General features: G+C 39.6%; 1 protein-coding gene across 1 annotated transcript in view; it reads left to right on the top strand.

The window, feature by feature from the left end:
* cnnm2a (cyclin and CBS domain divalent metal cation transport mediator 2a) overlaps window positions 1–26,857 on the top strand; it is a 33,576-nt gene that overhangs the window by 1,933 nt on the left and 4,786 nt on the right. The window contains exons 2-6 of the mRNA XM_060926017.1: window positions 20,400–20,543; window positions 20,671–20,808; window positions 20,963–21,132; window positions 25,346–25,439; window positions 25,936–25,998. Coding sequence (XP_060782000.1) covers window positions 20,400–20,543; window positions 20,671–20,808; window positions 20,963–21,132; window positions 25,346–25,439; window positions 25,936–25,998 — 609 coding nt within the window. The remainder of the gene's footprint in view (window positions 1–20,399; window positions 20,544–20,670; window positions 20,809–20,962; window positions 21,133–25,345; window positions 25,440–25,935; window positions 25,999–26,857) is intronic.

Here is a 26,857-nt window from a genome sequence, read left to right as displayed (position 1 = left end):
AAAAAAGATGCATTCTCAGTAATATTAAGCGAAACAACTGCGTTTTAAATCGAAGCTGCCTTTCAATTTCATAAAATCGGTGAAATTTAGTTCCCTCTGAAATTTGGTCATTGTGGGATGTTTATTTCCGTGATATCTTACAAAATATCAGCCCATTCTGTGGCTGGGAAGTTATTTAATCTGTGGGGATTCCCTAACAAATAATGTGCATGAAATCACTTGCTTCGCGCAGTCAAGCAGGCAGGAAGTCCATGTGTGCATGTGCAGGTTTAGCTTGACTGTGCACTGACAGTTACATCATTCTGTCGCTAAACGAACAGCTGATCACACCGAGGTGCTCGCTGACCGCCGATATTTATTAGTTTGGTCTTGTTTCCTTTCCTTCCCGACATAACGTCTTTTCTTTTTGCTTTCCGTTACTGTAGTCGGTCTTTCATGTTTCATTCGCGTCCTCTATTATTCTCTCCTGTTTCAAATTTGTATCCCACAATGCCTTGTGTGAACAGGGAAAGCCCACCACGTGATGCATGACGTAGTATCTTGAATTGGGTCACGGTGAAGCAGGAAAAAACAGTGGAGAATTTAGGGCCACGTGGCTCCAAATTTATTAATTGTTCTATTAAAAAAAAACTAATAAAATTGGAAGTCTGTGATTCGAGTTCAGTAGCTTTCGGTCCACTAAACAAAAATAATTGGGTGTCAGGGAAAATTCTTTTTATGACCTACACTTCAAAAAAACCTGAAAGGCAGTCTACCTTTAATTTATGATATCGGATCATAATATCTTTCAATTAGAGGTATCTATGAACTACATTAGAAGAATATTATTGCATTATTTGACATACTGGTACTGCAAAATAACAGTTTGATTTTATGTAGTGATTGGCAACATCTGCACAATGCAGTCTCATTTTTTAGGGTGCCAAAAGTACTTTTGAAGTTGGCGTTTTTGTTTTTTTCTCAGTCAGTACATAGCAGGTTCAATCACAAGGACAACTTGTGCACAAAAGGAATAATTCTGTAGGAGACACTGCAGGATACTGTGTGACTCTCCAGGCATCCATCCATCCATTATCTGTAGTCGCTTATCCTGTGCAAGGTTGCGGGCTTGCTGGAGCCTATCCCAGCTGACTACGGGCGAAAGGTGGGGTACACCCTGGACAAGTCGCCAGGTTATCGCAGGGCTGACACATAGACACAGACAACCATTCACACTCACATTCACACCTACGGTCAATTTAGAGTCACCAGTTAACCTAACCTGCATGTCTTTGGACTGTGGGGGAAACCTGAGCACCCGGAGGAAACCCACGCAGACACGGGGAGAACATGCAAACTCCACACAGAAAGGCCCTTGCCAGCTGCTGGGCTTGAACCCAGGACTTTCTTGCTGTGAGGCAACAGTGTTAACCACTACACCACCATGCCGCCCACTCTCCAGGCAGTTTTGTATAATTTCCTTGCATCACGACAGATGCATAATTATTCATGGGTCACTTATGGGTCAATTATTAATGGGTTATTTCTGGAAAACTACAGCCAAACTGTGACATTAAGGTAAAATTCCAGAAAAAGACATTTTGAAGAATGCTCCTACCCTCATGCTGATATTACCATCAGATATAATGATCTATGGGTCAAAAGATAATATCTCCACTCAAACATGGGTTATGACGGATCACATTCACCGAATTGTGCATGTAACAAGGACAAGGAAACAATAATTTGTCAATAAAAATGATTTTAAAAAAGTAAGAAAACATTTGAGAAGTCAGTAAATAACATTTAACAGAAGTTTGGAAAATAATGAACAGTTTGGACCAGTCTCAAGATCTGTTAAGTTGAATATTGCAAGAAAACTTTTTAGTCTATTTTTGATCCACTCAGAAAGTAGGATTCAGAACAATGAAATTGAGATTATCTTGGGTACACTGTGCATCACTAGTAAGTTAAGGTAAGACCATATCAGTTATTTTAGTTTTTATGATAATGTAGTCAATCTATTAATCAAATATACCACACACTGAGAGGTTCCAGTTGAGATTATGGATGCTCTGTGGCGACTGGTATAGTACTATTTTGTGAGGGGTGCAGCCCCAAAAAAATAGTTCTATGCCAGTCACCGAAGATAATCCATAATTACCGGTGCCTGTCAGTGCATGGTATATTTGCTTTATATCCCTCATAAAAATACCAAACTACAAGTGTTAACTACAAAGAATTAGAAATAAATCTGAAAAAAAAAAAATTACAGGTCTAACTCATAGCTGTGACTCAAGTCGGCTGTATGGCTTAAAATTGTGACATCAGTTCATGATATATCCAGGATATACCATGACTGACTCACACCATATCCTTTTTAAAAAATTTTAATGTTATGAGATACATTGCTTAATCAATGGCGGAACTACGGTATTTTGTCATGTGAGCCATCCTTGATCAATCCCTACACAGGAATTTTTTGATGATGGATATAAATACAAACTGACTGACTTCACTATACCCTGCACCAAATGTCTCAAGTACAACATGGACAGCACATTTTAAAATTTTCCCATATTACAATGCATTTTGGCACATTATCCAATCATTGCAAAAGATGACAATAGCTCATTTGAACTACTTTTTTGGGCATCAAGAAAGAGAAAAAAAATCATTTTGAATGAGTTGCTTAACACCAACCTATTTTCTATTTCATTGGCATGTGTAACAATAATCCAGGGGTCAACAACTTTTAACAGCAGACCACTGGTAAGATCTATCTATCTATCTATCTATCTATCTATCTATCTATCTATCTATCTATCTATCTATCTATCTATATATTGTAGATAGATGTAACCCAACTATCCTTTCTGTTTAGCAGTTGAACATTGTATAGCAAACATGGATTGCTAATACTTGTAATAAACACAGAACACTTCTAATGGATAACATTTCAAAAACTGTTAAATTTATCCTAATGATAATTGAGTACGATTCCAGGTGGCATATCTTCATCCAATACCAAATTTCAAGTCACCATTCCATTTACGCTAACAATGACTTCTCTACCTCATCTTACTTGGCCTATCAATACGAATTTAGTTAACTTCACATAAACTGACAATTAGAACACTTGTTTGGCATCGACTGCAAATGCAGGGAAAAGAAGAAACCGAATGGCTTAATTGTCCTTTTAAAGATTGGGACAAGTGTCATGCTTGTCCATGTAATTATCACTGATCAGTGAAGAACTTTCTTTAGCCATCCATATGTTGTGGGGGCTTGTTTAAGTTCCTCGTAGTCAGTAGTGAATGGGCCATGATAAGCAAGTGTTCTAGCACCATGAAAAACATGATGTATGGATATATAGCCTCCCTGTCATTTGTGGCAGGCCAAGAGGACTCGTTGGCACTGGACTGGTGAAGGACCTTGAAATCCATGCTATCTGCTTCCACATTGTCTGCCTTTCTAACACAGAATATTTTGAAGTAATACATTGTATAATACTTCTGGGTGTGAACTCCTATCTAGTCCTGAAACAACAAAAGTAAGAAATGTCAAAGTTCAGTATCAAATTGAGTAACGCTTCGTGCTTTTTCTTCAGCTGGAATTACCGTTACATGTACAGTATCTCAAGTCTGTAGAAGTTTTTGTGGTACCTCTGAATAAATTTTATGAATTGGCATTGCTTGTATCTGCATGGAATGACTAACAAAACAATACTAGCTTGGCTTGAATTTGGAGTTTCTGGATTTATATTGATTGAGCCGAGTATGTTCTCTGCAGCAATGTATTCATGTCCTCAGCCTCCCACTGAATCAAGAGCCAGCATTTCATTCTGAATGAATTAATTTGAACATTGTTAAGGCCACTTGGCACATATATAATTAGTGGAGGTCCCTGAAAGATCAATATTAATGCATAATTCTGGCCACAGGACTAATCTAAATTTGTTAATTATCTTTGCAACATCATTGGTGAAGACCTCTTCAGGACCAGAAATTGTCTCAATTGTTGGACTGTTTTCTGTGTCCACTTCATTTCTTGTAGATAGGATGAAATTACTGGTGTATGTACAATGGTGCTTGAAAGTTTGTGAACCCTTTAGAATTTTCTATATTTCTGCATAAATATGACCTAAAACATAATCAGATTTTCACACAAGTCTTAAAAGTAGATAAAGAGAACCCAGTTAAACAAAGGAGACATTATTATACTTGGTCATTCATTTATTGAAGAAAATGATCCAATATTACATATCTGTGAGTGGCAAAAGTATGCGAACCTTTGCTTTCAGTATCTGGTGTGACCCCCTTGTGCAGCAATAACTGCAACTAAACATTTCCGGTAATTGTTGATCAGTCCTGCACACCGGCTTGGAGGAATTTTAGCCCATTCCTCCGTACAGAACAGCTTCAACTCTGGGATGTTGGTGGGTTTCCTCACATGAACTGCTCGCTTCAGGTCCTTCCACAACATTTCGATTGGATTAAGGTCAAGACTTTGACTTGGCCATTCCAAAACAATAACTTTATTCTTCTTTAACCATTCTTTGGTAGAACGACTTGTGTGTTTAGGGTCATTGTCTTGCTGCATGACCCACCTTCTCTTGAGATTCAGTTCATGGACAGATGTCCTGACATTTTCCTTTAGAATTTGCTGGTATAATTCAGAATTCATTGTTCCATCAATGATGGCAAGCCGTCCTGGCCCAGATGCAGCAAAACAGGCCCAAACCATGATACTACCACCACCATGTTTCACAGATGGGATAAGGTTCTTATGCTAGAATGCAGTGTTTTTCCTTTCTCCAAACATAACGCTTCTCATTTAAACCAAAAACTTCTATTTTGGTCTCATCCGTCCCAAAACATTTTTCCAGTATTCTTCTGGCTTGTCCACATGATCTTTAGCAAACTGCAGATGAGCAGCAATGTTCTTTTTGGAGAGCCGTGGCTTTCTCCTTGCAACCCTTCCATGCACACCATTGTTGTTCAGTGTTCTCCTGATGGTGGACTCATGAACATTAACATTAGCCAATGTGAGAGAGGCCTTCAGTTGCTTAGAAGTTACCCTGGGGTCCTTTGTGATCTCGCCGACTATTACACGCCTTGCTCTTGGAGTGGTCTTTGTTGGTTGACCACTCCTGGGGAGGGTAACAATGGTCTTGAATTTCCTCCATTTGTACACAATCTGTCTGACTGTGGATTGTTGGAGTCCAAACTCTTTAGAGATGGTTTTGTAACCTTTTACAGCCTGATGAGCATCAACAATGCTTTTTCTGAGGTCCTCAGAAATCTCCTTTGTTTGTGCCATGATCCACTTCCACAACCATGTGTTGTGAAGATCAGACTTTGATAGATCCCTGTTCTTTAAATAAAACAGGGTGCCCACTCGCACCTGATTATCATCCCATTGATTGAAAACACCTGACTCTAATTTCACCTTCAAATTAACTGCTAATCCTAGAGGTTCACATACTTTTTCCACTCACAGATATGTAATATTGGATCATTTTCCTCAATAAATAAATGACCAAGTATAATATTTTTTGTCTCATTTGTTTAACTGGGTTCTCTTTATCTACTTTTAGGACTTGTGTGAAAATCTGATGATGTTTTAGGTCATATTTATGCAGAAAAGTAGAAAATTCTAAAGGGTTCACAAACTTTCAAGCACCACTGTAAGTTGTAAATTTGTTAAAACAGTCCTTCCATTTCCTTCTGTCTGGAACCCTGTATCACCATGTTGAAAATTAGGAAACTAATGAAGAAAATATAAGAAGAGACACCCATGTAATGGTGAGTATGTAACATGATACTTTAATTTACCAACGGGGTGATATTGCCATTATTTTTGTCAAACTACTCATTTCAATGTAAATTACTGGGGGGGGGGACATCAAAATAATACTACAGTAGATCAGGATATAGTCAGAATTCTCTGCCAGATTGTTTGGTGTGCCATGGGTAAATGTCATGTCTTCAAACCTCTGTAATTCTACCTGTGCCTTGTTTATACAGTTTTTGCCTGATGGCTCTTTTTGGCATGGCTGACAGAAACAGCTGAAGTTTCTTGTGGCAATCTTTCCTTGACAGACTGAAAGAACTCTGTGGATTTGTCTGGTTCTATTGACGGCAGCAATTTTGGACGGGGCTGAGGTCCTCTTAATTCTTCCCTCTGGAACCCAAAAAATGTCCTTCTGTAATGGGAGCAGTTTTCATTGGTTGAATACTTGGTGAGATTCTTTTCACAAAATATGAAAAGTTCATGGGCATCTTGGATCTTTGCCCAGCATGCGTTCATTGCTGTGATTTTTTTTATTATTGCACTCTCCATCAGAGGGCCCTTTTCCATGTCTGGACCCAAAATAGGCATGCTCAGTAGGAGCCACTGGCATCTTTTGAAACTGATATTGATGAGGGAGGGGAAAACAAAAAAAACTTTGATTTGTATTGGGCACCACACCTGTCAGTGAAGTGGATCTCCTTCATGAAAACACGTGTGACCAATGACAGGTGTTTATTAGCCACATTGGCAAAATGAGCCACAGCATAATGGTCATGCTTTTTGTCTTCTGATAGGAACGCAAGTGATTCTGTGACCACCTCTTGGCAATCTTGGCATGAAAAGTATGTCGCTTGTTGTTGATGATGCCAGTGTGCTGAATGAAGTTTCTCTTTGAATCTGATACATACAGTTTTTAGTGAATTCAAGCATCATCAAGACATAACCCTTGGGTAGGTCTTGCTTACTCCAGTTACCTTCAGACGGTAGCCTGTCGCTCCCTCTTGAATTCAGACTACAAATCAAATTAAGATTAAAATACCTTAAGAGGGTCCTGAAATATAATGGCCTCCATATCTTATCTTAAAAGAACTGATATTCTATGGTAGTTTTAAAATATGGATAGATATTTTAAAGCTATGTGATGAATGTAACACAGGCTCGACATTCCTTAGTGCAGACCTGGGCATTTTACCGCCCGCGGGCCGCATCCGGCCCTTTTGGTTCATTCTGACCGGCCCGCGTAAGGTTAATTAGAAATTACAAAATAAACGTATTTTCTAATTTTACCTCATGCATGGACTGAATGTGCATTGCTTTTATTTTGAAGTTGTGTTCAACAAAAACGCAATGCATGCGACATGAATATGACATGAAATCCCACGAAACCTAATCCCGCGATAACTACTTCTGTAATTTGTCCAGACCAACCACAAACTTGTATGTCATCCTTCAAACGGTCCAGCCAATCACAGTGTGACATCACCAGCAGGCGCCGGAGCCCGAGCCGATCTGTAGATCTGATACCTACACCGAATCGACGTTGTTGCGAGCAGGTCACAGGAAGACTTTAGCCCCCAAAATGTCCGCAAAAAGAAGAAAGGTAGATGCCGAATGCAGGGCTTTCAACAAAACATGGACTGCTAAGTATTTATTTACTGAAGTCAGAGATAAAGCCGTGTGTTTAGTTTGCGGAGAGCAGATCCGAAAAACTGAAAAACACCAAATGAGGTGATTAGACTACAAATGTGGGCATCATTATTATAATATGATGTATCTTGCTTGATATTTGGAGTAGAAAGACAATATTGTGATGTCTTTATTGTGTTTTGGGGTGAATGTGACTGAAAAAAAATGGTACAAACGTTCACATTTTGTTAACCATTATTTTGGGAAATTTGATTGAATAAATGACATTTTTTGTAAGGCAACGACATTTTTTGTAAGGCAACCTCATTTTTTCCATACTATTACCAGTCTTAGCAGCTTGTAAAAACAATGTTATTTATTGCTTTATATAAAGAAATACAATTAATATTATGCAGAATTTAGTTCAGCCTTTTGGTCCGGCCCTCCACAAAATTTTCTGTTTCTCATGTGGCCCCATGGAAAAAATAATTGCCCACCCCTGCCTTAGTGTCTTTTTGCGTTCATTATGCCTACAAAAATGGCCCTGCTGTACACTGTGCAAACTCAAGGTAAAATTAATTGATGGCACATATATGGTTCTGTTAAAAGCACAAATAATTTAGACAACCCACAAAAATCTGCCCTGCAAAATTATTTTGGGGTGAATTTATTGATTTTGTGAGCTGAACGTAGACATGACCCATGTTTGTATCTCCCAACATGCAAAATCAGTGGTGAACAGTGTTGATGGGTTGGGAACCAATCAATCACCTATCAAAAAGTTCTGTGTTGATTCAGATTTTGCTATCATTATGATGACGGTGGGGCGGCACGGTGGTGTAGTGGTTAGCGCTGTCGCCTCACAGCAAGAAGGTCCTGGGTTCGAGCCCCGGGGCCGGCGAGGGCCTTTCTGTGTGGAGTTTGCATGTTCTCCCCGTGTCCGCGTGGGTTTCCTCCGGGTGCTCCGGTTTTCCCCACAGTCCAAAGACATGCAGGTTAGGTTAACTGGTGACTCTAAATTGACCGTAGGTGTGAATGTGAGTGTGAATGGTTGTCTGTGTCTATGTGTCAGCCCTGTGATGACCTGGCGACTTGTCCAGGGTGTACCCCGCCTTTCGCCCATAGTCAGCTGGGATAGGCTCCAGCTTGCCTGCGACCCTGTAGAAGGATAAAGCGGCTAGAGATAATGAGAATGAGAATGATGACGGTGATATTGCACCGTCATCATAATGACGTCATCATAAGATGGGGGAGGGAAATTTGAAACTTGGGAATAAATAAATTGACCTTGGCTGACTGACAGAGAAATTTTGTTGTTATTAATGGAAACCTTTTTTTGAATTATTAAAACAGCTTGAACACTAGAAGGGCACACAGTACAATGCATACCTCCGCCGAACCACATTTTATCAACATCAAAATCAAATCACTTGAACCTAGGACAAGACTAAAGCTGTACACCAAATTTCATCAAAATCTGTTCACTACTTTTTGAGTTATATTGGGAACAGGCCAAAAAAAAAATCCTGGCTCCATATACATATTCAGATTTGCATCAAAATCTAATCAATTGTTCCTTGGCTTATGGTCCACCTATCCTCAGAATTTCTTCATATTCCATTCAATACTTGTTGAGCTGCTTTGGGAAAAGGCAAATGAACTGAGGCAAAAGCATAACCTCCTCCAACACAGCAGAGATAATAACCCATTGCAGACACCAAAGGTTACATTTGCAACCACTTTTGAAAGAGCACCCAAAATGTGCTGTGACTCTGAACAACTATTTCCACAGATAACTATTAAGTAGCCTCTGCACTAAAATAGAAAGACCTTTATTACAGGAAAGGGTAGGAATTACAGCAAAATATAGTTGTTTATTAGGGAAGATAAGGAACGTCACAATTTCTTACAATAAATAATGGGGAGAATGAAGAAATACAGTAGTTAGGAATAGGATGACATTTAAATGATCTCTATATCTATGTACTGTTTCTCAAGGTGTAACACTTTTTATATTCCATAATGATATTTAAATAATATTGGCTGGTGTGGCGGCACGGTGGTGTAGTGGTTAGTGCTGTCGCCTCACAGCAAGAAGGTCTGGGTTCGAGCCCCGTGGCCGGCGAGGGCCTTTCTGTGCGGAGTTTGCATGTTCTCCCCGTGTCCGCGTGGGTTTCCTCCGGGTGCTCCGGTTTCCCCCACAGTCCAAAGACATGCAGGTTAGGTTAACTGGTGACTCTAAATTGACCGTAGGTGTGAATGTGAGTGTGAATGGTTGTCTGTGTCGGCCCTGTGATGACCTGGCGACTTGTCCAGGGTGTACCCTGCCTCTCGCCTGTAGTCAGCTGGGATAGGCTCCAGCTTGCCTGCGACCCTGTAGAACAGGATAAAGCGGCTAGAGATGATGAGATGAGATTGGCTGGTGTTGAATGGTATCCCAGATATATTCCATTCAGCTAGCATGATATTGAATGGGGTGAAGACAAGTTACCACGAAAAAAGCTATTATTATTATTATTATTATTATTATTATACAACATACACATTCAGTGGAACAATTATAGATTTTGCAAAAAGTTAAGAACAGGGGGTTACTTGCCAATATCGAATGCTGATTCTGATCCAGTGTAATTCAAGGTTCTTTCAATCCAATGTACTTGTAAAAAGTCAAAGTTCTAACGATAAAAATGGTCCAAGTCCAAAAACTCCTGTTTTTCTCTTGTAAATATGCGTAAAGAATATCTAATGAAGTTTTGGTAGCCTTTCGGGTGTTCAACATGCCTTTCTCTTTCAAAATTCTCTCAATTTTCAGTATTTAACGACGCAAACCTGGTGGCCATATTTGTTTACAAATTGTCACAGTCGCTCACTAGCGCGCAAGTTTTATGTCTTCAACGTGTCTCTTTTCCAGGTTTTTTAAATGTCCGTTGGCATGTTTTTCTCTTGTAAATATGCGTGAAGAATATCTAATGAAGTAGCCTTTCAGGTGTTCAATGTGTCTTTCTCTTTCCTGGCGAACAAAGAAATGCTTCTGCGCATGCACAGTAGAAAACTTTCTCATTGGATATTCGTTTCAGCTCCGACGGGTGATGTCATGTTGTCTTGACAACCGTGCAATATCGTAAACCATATTGAACATGCATTCTCCATTGGGTAGAGTGAAGTAATACATGTAGGATAAGCGATATGATCATGATATTGCATGCTATCAAACCAAATGAATGAATCCCGCTAGAAGGGAATACAATACATGGTTTTTATTCCATCGAAAAAGTGTCCTGTATGTATAATAATTAACAATATTCACTGCAATGTTAAATTTTATTGCCAGTGATTTTTAGTCATTCATACAGGTCCAGTTTTCATGGAGTGACCCTTAACCTGAAATGAACAAGTCTGTCGTAGCATTTATCAGTCTTATTGAAACACTAGAAGTCATATACCGGGGTCATCAACTGGCTGTCTGTAGCCCACGTGTGGACCCTCCAAAGTATTTCAATGACCCCAACTGAATATTTGACAAAAATACTATAGCAGAGCCAAAAAACCTGGCCATAGTTCAGTGAACTAGCTTGGTTTTAGTAGCAGATCCACTCTTGTGGTTTATTCAATCGCATACATTTATGTAATGTGAAGTACCACTACAAAACAATTACTTTTTTAAATTATACCAACACAAAACCTATACAGTACAACAAAACAAAGACAACAGCGCACAAACAATGAACACAAGATGTGCAATGAACCAAGGGAAGAGGTAGATTTTCAAAAGTGCAAATTAAATCCTTAAGTGATTTATACAGTATCAGTGATTTGAATTAGTAAAGTGATTTGTATCTTTTTTTTTTTTTAATATATTACCATTTTCTACACCGCAGAACAATACTGAAGACACCAAAACTTTGAAACAACATATGGAACGCACACGGAACAATGCGGCATACAAAAAGTTAACGGAAAAAAAAAAACAACCCACAGGCTACAGGAATGACAGACCACATAAGAAACAAGGGGATACAAAAAATTAGAACAACAGGGGCCATAGAAACAAAAGAGCAATGACAATACCTCCACAACGATTGCAATACAAAAAAACAGTAAAAGAGAGTGCAAAAACCCCATCATCCCACCAGCAAAGCAGGCAGGCGCCCGATACAGACACGGCAACCACCGATGGGCACACGTCGCTGTACCCAGCACCCCAGACAGACCAAACACAGGGCAGCAAACGTCAGAGTAGAGCCGGCACCACCATTGCGCAGCTTTTTCCTCGCCCTGCACTATGACGACCTCAGGCCATTTCTCCTGCAGCTCAATGTCAGTGAGCACCATCAGCTGCCAGGTGGTCCACAGTATGTGGGGCGCGGTTGACACTCCAGGCGTTAGCACCCTCTTTCCCCTGTCAACAAGCAGCTTTAAATTGTTTCATTTAAGTTTTCATAAGCAAAACGTAAAAAGTTAAACATTATAAGGTAACTGCTGTCATTATTCACTTGGTCTAGTTCCTTATCTGGGCGTTTATAGGCAAGGAATTCCTGTAACTGGACCTTTACAAATTTTAGCCGTATACCCTTGGCCTATATCATGTATCACATATGAAGTGGCAGTTTCTCATCCCCCTCCCCACTGACCACTTTCCTTTACTCTGGTATGGGTTAAAATTAGTTTTGCACTTTCTTCCCATACCGATCAGGCTTCTTTTGATACTTTGCAGCCGACTGCAGCTGTCCTTCTGCTTTTAAGGCATAAAATAAGTGTTTTGAATTTATCAGTATACTACTGAGGTGTCTGTGCATGCTGGCTTTTGACAGACCTCTGCCTACGTTTTAGAGCGCGGTCCTGATCTCTTAGTGTGTTCTTCACTGTAATTGAAAAGATTCTTTAGTCCGCTCGAACAGTAGTCCTCTTCATGTACTGTGTTTTTAGTGTTACTGGGTTCACCACATTCTGCTTTCTTCTTTCTCATTTTAAAGATTTGTATTCATAATAGCCCTTTTCTTGTGACACTTCTACAGACTCTCCGAAGTAAAGCCTCTGGTTAAGACTGATTCCCTTGTGCAGGTCTTGTGAGTGAAAAATGAACTTATCTTCCTATGAAGAAGTGACTGCAAAGCCAAATGGCCAAAGTGTTTAAATCAATATTTAAAATACATTATTTGAAATCTTACAGTTTCTGCTTTTACTGGCTTAACTGTTGGGTGATTTTACAGATCAGTCCAATACTGAACTATAAGAGTTCTGCAGTGAATCTGAATCTACTGTAGTATAAACAAGAATACGGAGTTAAGTGAACTGATCAGAAATAACCACAGCAATCATTATTTTTTGGAGCTAAATGCATCAGTGTAGATATTTCAACATTACAAAATTTGATGTAGTGGCCCAGTGGTGTAGCCAGTTCCCAGCTTCAGGGTCCCCAGTTTGATCCTGATTTCTGTCTGTGCACGTTTTCCCTGTGTCTGAGTAGGTTCCCTCTGGGGTCTTCAGTTTCCTCAACCTCCCCAAAAACATGCAGGTAGGTAGATTGGCTACACTAAATTGCCCCAAGGCATAGTACCCTACAGTTAACTAGCTTCCCAGCCAGGGTGCATTCCCACCTCATGCTTAGTGTTCCTGGGATGGGCTCCAGATCCACCATGACTCTGACCAGGATTAAGTGCATAAAGTGCTTAATGAAGATTAATTAATTAAATTTTAGTTTTTGCATGCATCTGCTGGGGTATTTAACAACAATACAATAGAACAACTTTACATGAATCTTTCTTAAAACTGGCAGTCATTTGCATTACATTCCTTCTTCTTCTGTATCTGTTTAATCTTGGTCAGGATTGTGGCGGATCCATATCCAAAAGAAAAAATATACCTGCACACTGTCGCTGCTGCTCTCAGTGATTTTACTGATAGATACACAACGTTTCGACCGTAGTAGGTCTTCGTCAGGTTTTTATTGTTTTTTCTAATAAGTAAGCCAAGATTGTCAATGTACAACGTTTATAGTATTAATATAAGAACAATGTATTGTGTATAAAAAAATGTATGTATTTTTTGCACTCATAAGTTCATCAATACTACTTACTCCTTGATTGGATAATTGAGAGCAATGCCTATTTTCATGGGTTTTGCAGGACTCCCAGTGATAGCAGACACTGTCTGAAGGGGTTTATCCTGTTGAAATATTGGTTAATAAATAAATAAGTATACATCCCCTCCCACCCTTTGTTCCTGTTAACACCTGACGAAGACCTACTACGGTCGAAACGTTGTGTATCTATCAATAAAATCACTGAGAGCAGCAGCGACAGTATTTTTTTTTTTTCTTTTTAATTGATGGACTTTTTTACCCTGCACCTGTACAAAGTTGGATGTGCGTGCACTCTCTACTACAATGGATCCATATCCAAACCCTGGAGCACTAGGCATGTGGCAGGAATATGCCCTGGATGGGCAGCATGCACACACATTCATCACTCACTCACATCTAGGGCTACATTGGCATAGTCGGTCCATATATTGGCATGTTTTTGAGAGGTGTGAGGAAACTGGAGAACCTGGAGGAACCCCCCCCCCCCCCCCCCCCCCCCCAAACACACACACACACACACACACACACACACACACACACGATCATCTAAAACTCCACACAGACAGACTGAGGTCAGGTTTGTACAGGGGACCCTGGAACTGTGAGATGTCCGTGCTACCTGCTGGACCATTATTCCACCCACATTGCATTTTCAGTATAAATTTATTCATAACTATAGCATTTTTTAAAAACAACTTTTACATTATTATATTGCATGTGGCTTTAACAATAATGTTGTTTGTCATTTTCGAAGGACCTCAATAATTTCTAGTTACACTTCTTAGAGTTTCTTGATTTCTGTTAGCGTCTCATTATGTGGAAGAGAGCTGGATGAATTGATAAGATTTTTATTTCAGGCTTTTTAAGGGTCGCCTGTTCGGCGTCCATTAGCATTAGTCCCCCATTTGAATCTATGGCAAAGGTTTTATGTATTAAACAGTACGAATGAATATAGAGGCTGATACGAGTCATTGAGTCTACTGAAATAGATATTTGTCCAGTGGACTACGCAGACTGTTTTAAAAGAGTCCAGCATTCCATGAATGGTTGCACAACAGAAAATGGACTTAAACAGATTTGGGTAACAATTGACACGAGCGTGTTCTACAGGCCATCTACAAAGCCTGTCTTAAAAGGCCCCACATTTTCGATGTAACGGACTTAGTATCACCCACATAAGCAATTCTCTAAGGTTTGTTGTACATACTTGTCAACCGATGTTAAATGAAAGCAGAAGATGGCAGATGTTCGATGGGTTAAAATATCACTACTTATGGACAAGAGTAATGAGGAGCAAGTATACTGTACTATAGTGCTATTTACTCTGCAGGTAGTTATTCAGCTTTAGTAGTGTACATATACATATAGCTGCTCAAGTTCTAATGTTAAATAGGTTCTCCCAAAAGAATGAAAACTTCTGTCCTCTGGATCAGGGCAGCTGCTCAATGTTGTAAATGAAGAAATAGTTGCTTACAGGATGTTGCTGTGTTGGAATGTGTAATATTGGAATGTGGAAAGTAGGTTCAGGAATTCACAGGGTTAATAACTTTTCACATGAGGCCCATTTGTCAGCTTTAGCATAATGATTACATAGTGAGTCAAGTTTGCAGTCAAGAACGAGTGGAATATTTCTGTATTTGAGTTAATAAAGCTTTTTTTTTTTTTGCAGTAGGGTGAACGCAGGTACTCCATGACAGTCCCTATCATTTCAAACTCTTCAGTGGCTTTTGTCATTAATCTAATATTTTACAAATTGGACATTTTTTGAGGGTGGCACGGTGGTGTGGGCGGCACGGTGGTGTAGTGGTTAGCGCTGTCGCCTCACGGCAAGAAGGTCCGGGTTCGAGCCCCGTGGCCGGCGAGGGCCTTTCTGTGCGGAGTTTGCATGTTCTCCCCGTGTCCGCGTGGGTTTCCTCCGGGTGCTCCGGTTTCCCCCACAGTCCAAAGACATGCAGGTTAGGTTAACTGGTGACTCTAAATTGACCGTAGGTGTGAATGTGAGTGTGAATGGTTGTCTGTGTCTATGTGTCAGCCCTGTGATGACCTGGCGACTTGTCCAGGGTGTACCCCGCCTTTCACCCGTAGTCAGCTGGGATAGGCTCCAGCTTGCCTGCGACCCTGTTGAAGGATAAAGCGGCTAGAGATGATGAGATGAGACATTTTTTGAAATCCCTAACATGCTTGTTGGTAACAGAAGGGTCAGTGTAGGTATTATACTCTCAGGACATATGACCAACTGTTTAATGTTCATTACCTGCTCTAGTATTTTGGGAAACTAACAAAAACTGGGTAATGTTGAAGAAATCTTACTCATGATTAATTTAGGCTGGACAAGCTCCACACAGGGCCGTCTTGTATGAATTTTGTTTATCTGTTAGTCTTTAAAATGTTTTAGTTTTTAATCATTTTTGTGTCACAGGCAATTATTAATGGTACCGACTTTAGGGTTATTTAAGTTTTGTGTCTAGCTTCAGCATTTATAGATACAATACATTACAACAAACAATTGCAAAATGCACTTATTATTAATCTATCCATTATCTACACCACTTATCTCTCAGGGTCATGTGGGAAGCTGGAGCCAATCCTAGCTGACTTTAGGCGAGAGCTGGGGTTCACCCTGGGCAGATCTCCAATCTATTGGAGGGAGAAATGCGTTCTAAACGGATACAAATACAGATAGAAATAAGAGCTGTACCACCCCCACCCCTTTTTGAAACTTTCGCAGGTTATCTGGTGGAGTTATTCATCCAGATTTGAATTCCATGGATAAAAAAGACAAAGTCTCGCAAGCAGGAGGTTTTTTGCTTTCATGTGGGTGAAAGTGAGTTGTCAGATATGAAACTCAAATAAAGACCATGTTCAGTGAACGAGTGATGGTCAATCGGTAACTACCTGGTCAGAGTCATGGTGGTTTAAATTAGGCTGTTTGTTTTTATTTGGGGAAATGGAATTGACTGACTAAATTCTGTAGAAAATATCAGAGGCAGGTACAGACAAAAATAACCTTGCAAGTGGGATGAGAAACAGTCCCACGCACATCTCCCTTATGATACGAGGTTGAGGATTGCTCAGAGTCAGAATTCACAGACCATGCTGACGGGGCTGATATTCCTTTCTCTGGGGATTTTCCAGTTTTTCCAGGAGTAAAGTGATAGGGTTCATATTTAATAATAATAATAATAAAACACCTTCCGGTTTAGGCGATACACACTTTGGGTTTAAATTTGATCTGAACAAATACAGATTTAGTATATACTGTACAGTATCAGTCAAAAGTTTGGACACCCCTACTCATTCATAGGTTTTTCTGTATTTTGACTGTTTTGTACATTGTAGAAGAATACTGAAGACATCAAAGCTATGAAATAACATATATGGAATTATGTGCTAAACAAAAAAAAAGATTTAGAAAAATACGTTTAAGATTTTAGATTCTTCAAAGTAGCCACCGTTTGCCTTGATGACAGTTTTATCATGTCTCTGTTAATTGTAATTCATGGAATACGGGTGTATGTTTTGTGTGGAGGTTTTTGTTTGTTTGTTTGTTTGTTTGTTTTTTGTTTGTTTTTTTGTAAAAACACTTTTTAAAAATGTTTTTAAGGTTAGCTGAAGTGCATTTATTAAATGCTGTCTGTTATTATCCCCCGCCCAAACGAAGTTTGATGAGGGATATAGAAACAGGTTCCGTCCGTCTGTCCGTCCGGTCACGTTTTCGTTTCCGGGCCATATCTTTTAAAACTACTGAAGATATCTTCATGAAACTTTGTATACATATCAAGCAACATGTGAACTGATGCCTTTTGCTATTTTGTATTTTTGGAGGGAAAAAAAAGAATTTTTCAAATTTTAACATAAAAAATAGATTTTGACTTAGTTTCTAAGAGCAACGTTTGTTTCCAAAGCATATATCCAAAATCCATGATATGGATTTGAAACTTGGTATACGTGTTAACAAGGTGATGTAGATGTGCCTTTTCATACTAAGAAATTTGAGGAATTTTCATTTTTCATGTTTCCATGGAAACAGTTTCAGACTTAGTCTCTCAGGTTAGTCTTGGGGGTAGGTTTTGTTTCCGGAGCAGAACTTGAAAAACTATGAGTGGTATGGTCTTGAAAGTTGGTATATGTGTTGATTAAGTAATGTATATGTGCCTTTTGATACTAAGAAATGTGAGAAATTTAAATTTTTAGCTCACGTGGACCAAAGGTCCGGTGGGCTTATACCATGGGCTGCTGAGGTCAGTGTAAAGAGGTAGGGTTGGTTTCCTGCAGCAGAACTTGAAAAATGTGACAAATAATATCTTGAAACTTGGTATATAGTTAGTATATAGGGCGGGGGATATAGATGACTCTGTCTTCTTGTTGGCTTTCATTTATAATGTCTTCTTGCTCATTTGACATTCTGATATTCATATAGAATAACTGGCAACTATTATTATTTTACATGTAAGGTTGTTTCTGGAAGTGGCCTCTTGTTTCAAAAGAAATTCTTATTTTCAGGGTGAAGAACTGACTGATACATATCTTCTTCCCCATGGTTGTGTTTTTTTGTTTTTTTTTTCCTTTCGCCTCATTGCCTTAATGTATATCTTTTAGATATTTGAGGTTTTACTGAAATATTTTTCACAGACTCACTATCCACGGTCTCATGGACTATTTATAGGGAACCTCCATCATGGAAAAATCTAAGAAAATCCCTTTCTGTGAATAATGTGAAAAAATGTAGCCTATACTTGTGTGGTCTGCATGGCCTGGTCATAAAACAATAGCTCTGTATAGAATTGTCTGCTATGTAGCCATGTGAACAAGTGCTCATTGATGGAATGTGTTTTGGGAAGGAGCTGCCTGAAATGAATTCACATCACACTTAAGGTGCTTAATAAGAACAAATAGTTTCTCACAATGTTTTCCCCAGAATGACGTACTTCAGGAAACATTTGTGCAACAGTCAAAACTATGTGAAAAACAATATTTAGAGAACAAGCATTTTTTTTAATCTTGATGATGGGTGATTTTAGTCACCGTGTCCTTGTTCTTTATAAAAGAGAATATACAGTCCTGTGCAAAAGTCTAAGGCACATGTAAAGAAATGCTGTAGACCAACAATGGCTTAATGATATTAACAAACTAATAGCTTATATAAAAATGTTTCAACATGGGGAAAAATACTCTAAACAGCAGTAAGCTATCTCATCTCTCATTATCTGTAGCCGCTTTATCCTGTTCTACAGGGTCGCAGGCAAGCTGGAGCCTATCCCAGCTGACTACGGGCGAAAGGCGGGGTACACCCTGGACAAGTCGCCAGGTCATCACAGGGCTGACACATAGACACAGACAACCATTCACACTCACATTCACACCTACGGTCAATTTAGAGTCACCAGTTAACCTAACCTGCATGTCTTTGGACTGTGGGGGAAACCGGAGCACCCGGAGGAAACCCACACGGACACGGGGAGAACATGCAAACTCCGCACAGAAAGGCCCTCGCCGGCCACGGGGCTCGAACCCGGACCTTCTTGCTGTGAGACAACAGCGCTAACCACTACACCACTGTGCCGCCCACAGTAAGCTATAATAAATGAAACAAAGTCAATATTTGGCGTGAGACGACCCTTTGCTTTAAAAAAAAAAAGAAAGAAATAGTAGTCTCAGGTACAATGAGTGCAGTTTTATAAGGAAATGAGCTGTAGGTTTTACTGAGCATCTTACAGAACCAGCCACAGTTCTTCTGGACACTGACTGTCACACTTGCTTCTTAATTTTGCAGCAAAACCCAGCAGCCTTCATTATATTTTCTTTTTTTAATTTGAAAAGTGCTCTCTTATGTAATATGCTGCTCAGATACAAACATTTAATTTTGTGCTGGAAAACAAATGTTTGGAAGTCTAAAATGTTTTTGCACTGACTTGATAATGTAGAAGTCATAAAATAGAAATCTATAACAAAGTTTGTATGGAAAAAATATATATTTATATTATATTATATTATATTATATAAAAATACATTCAGGCAAGGAAGGAAGGGTAAGAAACTGGAGTGTCTCATTACAATAATTATTTTTTGTTACAGTCTTACTAATGAAGCCACAGGCTTTGAAAGTCACAATCATTTATTAATGATCAGCCTAAAATGGACTTGCTCTAAAAACCTCTGTCACTATGTGCTCATTATTTTCTCTTCTTTATCATTATCTTTATTATCTCCAATATCACACATATTGGAGTTGGAGCAACAGCTGATATTTTCTCAGTCAACTTCGACCAAAATTTCCACCATTTCTGGCAGTTTCTCAGAACAGTGTAATTGGCTTACTGCTTTTATACCTACTCGTATGTTCAAACTTCTTAAAAACTAAAGCCTCAAGGTTTTTCCTTAATTGGCATTGGCATTTAGAGAAGCTTCATGTAGACACTACTTCCTCCATTGTCACCCTGGTGAGAGCATTTGCCCAACCGGAGTGGAAACTTCATTTCAGGTCTAATATTAGCTCAGGCCCCTGGAAAATTCCTTTTAAATGATCACTAGCTGAGAAACAGGAAAAGAATTTTCAACATTTTGGTTGATAGTGCTGGGCAGGAATTTTTAAACAGCTTATTGAGCGGGGGGGCCTGGGAAAACAGATGTGGAACCACAGGAGATTTGCTAAGGAAATGCAATGAATCGGTGTTTAAACAATTTCTTGGTCAGGATCATCACTGTCATCTTTTCTCATCAACCATGGATGGAGGATTCTTTGAATAAGTATTTCTACTACAGTCCCACAGAACTGGAATGATACGGTTATTAGGTCATGTAAGGCAGTTGGCTACAGCAAATTATGTGCAATAAATGTTTTAAGCCACCAAGCTGATTTTCATGTATGGATCATGTGCCTCGTGTATCTGACACTTGTGTGTCTTGGATTTTTCAGGTAAATCCCACCTGGCCATTGTGCAGAGAGTGAACAATGAAGGAGAAGGAGACCCTTTTTATGAGGTTTTGGGTATTGTTACATTAGAGGACGTCATTGAGGAGATCATTAAATCCGAGATTCTAGATGAGACCGATCTGTACAGTAAGTGTTTTCAGATTTGATTTACCTAGTGATTAAAAAAAAAAATCTGGTTATGTGTAGCACACATATGAATGTGTGTGTATATAGAGTATTTCCTACAGCCCTTTTTTTTTATTCCCTGTAAAAGCTGACAACAAAACAAAAAAGAAGATAACTCATCGGGAGAGGAAGCAGGATTTTTCAGCTTTTAAGCCGACAGACAACGAGCTCGGGGTCAAAATATCACCACAGCTTCTACTGGCTACCCTGCGTTTCCTAGCAACTGGTACTGATGTCCTTTCTGTGTGTGTGTGTGTGTGTGAGAGAGAGAGAGAAAGTGAGAGTGAGTGAATGTTTGTGTTCTTAATTAGGAAAGGAATTGCAGACTTATTCCACATACTTCATCTTTCTCGTCCATTCATGTTTTGGGGTTTCTTTAGAAGTAGAGCCATTTGGCCCAGCTCAAATGTCAGAGAAAATCCTTCTGCGTTTGCTCAAGCATCCCAACGTGATCCAGGAGCTCAAGTATGATGACAAGAACAAGAAAATGTTGGAGCACTATCTCTTTCAGAGAAACAAGCCTGTTGATTACTTCATCCTCATCCTACAGGTCAGCAACACACTCCGTTTCAGTAAAGGAACACAATACAGAACTTTGTACACAATACAGAACTTTGGGTTTCAGGATTGCTTATGTGAAAATACTTATTCTGATTGGTCTTCGTTTTTTTGGAACATTAGTAATGTAGATCTCAAAATTTGATAGCTCTAAACCATTGATCCATATAATAAAGTATAGAACCATCTTTTATAAATAACCAACTGTAATGATGATACAGTGCCCTCTGAGAGATAATCAACGCAATGATCCTACAATGTTCTATAATAAATGACTGACTGATGTGCTGCGTTGAGGGATTTTTATCCCCTGCTGGCTGAAAGGCCTGAAGGGGGATTATGTCGTGGTGATGTCCGTCTGGCTGTCCTGGGAAGGGTACTCACCTTCTGAAATCAACTCCTCCTCACAATTTTTGGAGGAATTTCACAAAACTTGACAGAATTCTTTGTTGTATGTCGGTAATGCGCATATTACAATTTCGTTCAATTCAGTCGCATTTTACCAGAGTTATGGTCCTTGATTACCAAACTTGTACTTCGACAATTTCATGAGGGTGTATTAAGCACTTACAGCATAGATATAGTTGCCAGTGGGGGATATTGTGCTCTCAGAGCACTCTTGTGGTGTTTTTTTTTTTTTAATAATAATAATAATATCTCATCTCATTATCTCTAGCCGTTTTATCCTGTATTATCTCATCTCATTATCTCTAGTCGCTTTATCCTTTATTATTATTATTATTATTATTATTATTATTATATTTTAATTTTTTGGGTCATTTATTTTAAAGACACTTCTGTTTCATCTGTTATTTTCTAATATCAGGATAATTCATTGGTGATACATCATATGATTTTTCCTCCCAAGCCAATATTTACTTCCTTATCCCTCAAACACCAAGCGACAAAAGCTACAGAATGTCTGTGGAAATTCAGCATGATATCCCTGAACTGAATTAATTGTAACACATTTCATTTTCATTTTTTAAATTTGCTTATTTCTTAGTACAGATGAGCGTGTATTTTCATTAGATTTCATTTAGGAAAATCCCAAGCATGGTTCTCAACATACTAGCAAAGCTGTCTAATATTACCTGTTCTCTGGTCACATGTCTGTAACCAGGAAGTAGCTTACGCAGCATAAGTACAGTACTTCATTCACTTTCAGTTATCACCTTCTCACATTTCGCAGATACACATACAGCATCATACAGCATTGTGTAACATTTATTAATAGCTTATTTCATTAACGTGTGAATAGTTTTGTGTGTGTGTGATTTATTTATATATATATATATATATATTAGTGCTGTCAAACGATTAAAATATTTAATCGCGATTAATGTCGCGACTGTCATAGTTAACTCGCGATTAATCGCAATTTAATCGCACATTTTTGTCACATGAAAAACCATTGTAATTCTCTTATCAGCATAAAAAAGTGAATGGGCTTGCTCACCGTTCGAACTACGGGGGTACTCGGGGGATCCGAGATCCCCTGAAACAGACATGAGATCCCTTGAAAACATGATTTGGGAAATGTTGGGGGGGTCTGTAAAATATTGGCAAAATTATGTTTATTGACATAGCAATCGTGTGTAACGGGAAGCATTTGCATATCCGAAGTGAGCGCGCGATGTAGATCCGCGCTCTGAGACAAGCGCAAGCACCCCCCCCGGGAAAAAAAGGGACACCCCCCCCAAAAAAAAATATCGGCATAGTTCGAACACTGGTTGTACCAATGTTGTTTTTTTTTTTTATTGCAGAGCATAACACGTCTTGTCACAGCCACTGCAAAGTCGGGCTGGAGCCGCCAATGGGAAAACGAAACCTAAGCCGAGCACCGTGGCTCTTCGGGGGAGGGCAGAGGACTCTGGCTGTGCGGGGCGTGGCATTACAGTCTAGCTGCTATCGTTTTTCTAAGCAAAGTCTCTGTTCCAAGTTCCTGGCAGTTTCAAAAGCTTATGAAAAACCTACATCATGTCACAGAGCGTTAATCTCGCGATAAAAAAATTATCGCAGTTAAAATTGAGTCAAGTTAACGCGTTAATAACACGACATTTTTTACAGCACTAATATATATATATATAAAATTTTCCACACACACACACACACACGTGCGTGTGTGTGTGTGCGTGTGTGTGTGTGTGTGTGTGTGTGTATAAAAAATTGTGTGTCTACACACATGGTGGGTTCAGAAAGTATTCAGACCTCTTTGTTTTTTGCACATTTTGTGTTATAGTAGATTTAATTTTAAATGGACAAAGTTGACTTTGGCCATTAATCTACACACAATAACCCATAATTACAAAAACAAACAAACAAAAAAAAGTCCCCACATCTTATTTATTTAAAAAATCAAAAACTGGAATATCTCCTTTACCTGATTAACTACAGCCTTGGCTAAGGCACTCCAAATTGAACTCTGGTGCATCATGTTTGCTTTGATTATCTTGAGATGTCTCTAGAACTTGACTGGTCCAAGCGATGTCAAGTACTTGGACAACATTTAGAAAGGCACACACCTGTATGTATAATGCCCCACAATTCACAGTGCATGGCAGACCAAAAACCAAGCTATGAAGCCCAAGGAGCTCTCTGTAGATCTCCACAATCAAATTGTGTTGAGACATTGATCTGGACAAGTGTATAAAGCCATTTTTAGAGCATTGAATGCTCTGAGAAGCAGAGTGAGCTCCATTATTGTGAAACTGAAGAAGTTTAGAGCTAGGACTTTGTCCCTAGAGCTGGTCATCCAGCCAAACTCACTAACTAGGCTAGAAGGGTCTTGGTCAGGGAGGATACCAAGAACCCAACAGTTATTCAGACAGAGCTTCAAAGGTCCTCTTTAGAGATGTGAGAGCCTGCTGAAAGGGCAACCATCTCAGACATGCTCCATCAGTTCAGCTTTTATGGTAAAGTGGCCAGACGGAAACCACTCTGGAGTTAAGGGCATATGGGAGGCACATAAAGGACTGTGAGGAAAAAGATTTTCTGGTCTGAGACAAAAATTGAATTCTCTTGGCTGAACTCCAAGTCCTAGATCTAATTTGTGGAGAAAGCTTAAGATAGCAGTTCACAGATGTTCCCCATCCAATCTGATTGAGCTTGTGAGCATTTGCCAGGACCAATGCAAGAAACTGCCCAAATCCAGGTGTCAAAGGCATGTAGAGACTTGCCCCCAGAAGAATAGAAGCTATAGTTGCTTCCAACGGAGCTTCTTCAAAATACCGAATGAGTTTGAATACTTCTCTACCTCTTTAACTCAGTGGATATGTCTAGGCAGAATATTGTGCCCTGTCTTGTTCTCTAAATTGCTTTCTCAGTGCCATTCTCTGTGTAGAATGTGGTGTGTGTGGGGGGGGGCTGATAAAATTGATTCATTTTCGCCATATCACTGCGTAAACTGTCCAGGTATCACATTAGGAGCTGTGTATGTGAACGAGTACCATTGGTCAGCCTTTTAATTTAAAGCTTTATGTATTGAAAACATAGTTGATTGTAGAGGCCAGAAAATGTGGGTTTAAATCTGAGATTTCTAAAACCAACTCATCACTTAAAGCCCAGCTTTTCTTTTATTCATATTCTATACCACTTATCCATTGTGGGTCACAGGTGAGCTGGAGTCAATCCCAGGTGACGTGGGGCAAGAGGCAGAGTACACCCTGGACCGGGTCACCAATCTATTGCAGTTCAAAGACATGCGGTTAGGTTAACATGGGGCAGCCTTGGGCTGAAGTGCCCTTGAGCAAAGCACCTAACCTCCAACTGCTCCCCGGGTGCTGCAGCATAGCTGCCCACTGCTCTGAGTATGTGTATGTGCTCATTGCTCGCTTGTGTGTATATGTGTGCTCACTGCTTCAGATGGGCTAAACGCAGAGGACAAATTTCACTGTGCTTGAGTGTGCATGTGACAAATGAAGGCTTCTTCTGCTGCTGCTAACACACAGACAGACAGCTATTCACACTCACATTCACACCTATTAGCAATTTAGAGTAGCCAACTGACCCAATCTGCAGATCTTGGGAGGAAACCCACACAGGCACAGGGAGAACATGCAAACTCCACACAGAAAGACCCCAGTTGACAGGCAGGTTCGAACCCAGAATCTGCTTGCTGTGAGATGACTGTACTAACCACTGCACCACCATTTTTTTTTTCTTCCGTTTTCCTAAATTAATTTTCTCTTCCTGTTGATCCTCAGGGGAAGGTAGAGGTCGAGGCTGGCAAGGAGGGAATGAAGTTTAAAGCTGGGCCCTTTTCCTATTATGGAATGATGGCCTTAACGTCATCACCAGGTCTGTGTAAAGGAGAAACACACATCCACCCACACATGCCAGCATGGCTTCTGAACTGAAACAATGACACCATATTTTGAGACTGTTAGTTTTAGATATACTCTCCTGCAGATACAATTCGGTTCTATTGTAGTAGAGTCTGCTGACCTCCAGTTCGTTTTCACTGTTTAGAATTTGCGTTCGCAGATCTTTAACTCGCATGACTGTTGGCCTTTATTCTTGGGACAGTTACTGTGTTGGGCAGTTCAGCTATGTTGGCCTGTCATTTCTACTGTCATTTTTGAATATGCGTGACTGCCTTCAATGTGTTCTTCACCTGTTCAATCAGTGATATTTGTAGTCATCTTCTTGAATAACTGTGCTGTGTTACTCTGTGAAATTACTATGCGGTACATCTGATTGTTGGCAAACTCTTTGGTAACTGGTTTATTCCTCTGACTTTTTACTTCCTTTCTCTGTTCCTTTCTCTGCCCTCTTTCTCCCTCCTCTTGTCTAGTTCCACTCTCCTTGTCTCGAACCTTCGTTGTCAGCAGGGCAGAGTCTCTTGCAGGATCTCCAGGTAAACCACTCATCCTTCAACTCTTTATCATACTTCCTGTTTCTTTTCCGCAGTCAAGAGGAATGGGACGCTTGTTTGGCCATAACATTGCTTAACATAGGCTACTCTGGTTTATTGCTTTTTGCACCCATTATAATTTCTTATCAGTCACAAAGCTTTTACTCAAATTTTATCAGAAAGACTTCTTAGATTTTATAGCATTTATGAAAAGACTCTGTTAGTGCTTAAATGTGTATTATTATTATTATTATTATTATTATTATGTGCACCTAACGCACCAAACCAATTTCAAAAACTCAAACTCTCATAGACTTAGATCTTTCCACAACCCCAAGTCAGAAAAGGTTGGGACAGTATGTTGAAACTGAAATTGAAACTGAAACAATGATGTGTAAATAACCTTTGACCTGTATTGTACTCAAAACAGTACAAAAGCACATTATTTGATGTTTTACCTTGTGATTTTTGTTTTGTCCAAATAAACACATTTCAAAAAAAGTTGGGACAATAAAGCATTTACCACTTTATCATGCTGCCATTCCATCTCAACACTCAACAGATGTTTAGGGACTGAAGACAAGTGGTGAAGCGTTTCAGGTGTTTTGTCCCATTTTTCCTGCAAACTGGTCTTAAAGTGTGCAACAGTACGGGGTTGTCATTATCCATCCATCCATTATCTGTAGCCGCTTATCCTGTGCAGGGTCGCAGGCAAGCTGGAGCCCATCCCAGCTGACTATGGGCGAGAGGCGGGGTACACCCTGGACAAGTTGCCAGGTCATCGCAGGGATGACACATAGAGACAAACAACCATTCACACTGGTCCTCGTTGTCCTTTTGTAAATTTCAATATTCACACATT

Source organism: Neoarius graeffei, chromosome 7 (assembly GCF_027579695.1).
Source record: "Neoarius graeffei isolate fNeoGra1 chromosome 7, fNeoGra1.pri, whole genome shotgun sequence".
NCBI lineage: Eukaryota > Metazoa > Chordata > Actinopteri > Siluriformes > Ariidae > Neoarius > Neoarius graeffei.
This window is presented reverse-complemented; position numbering and strand designations above follow the sequence as displayed.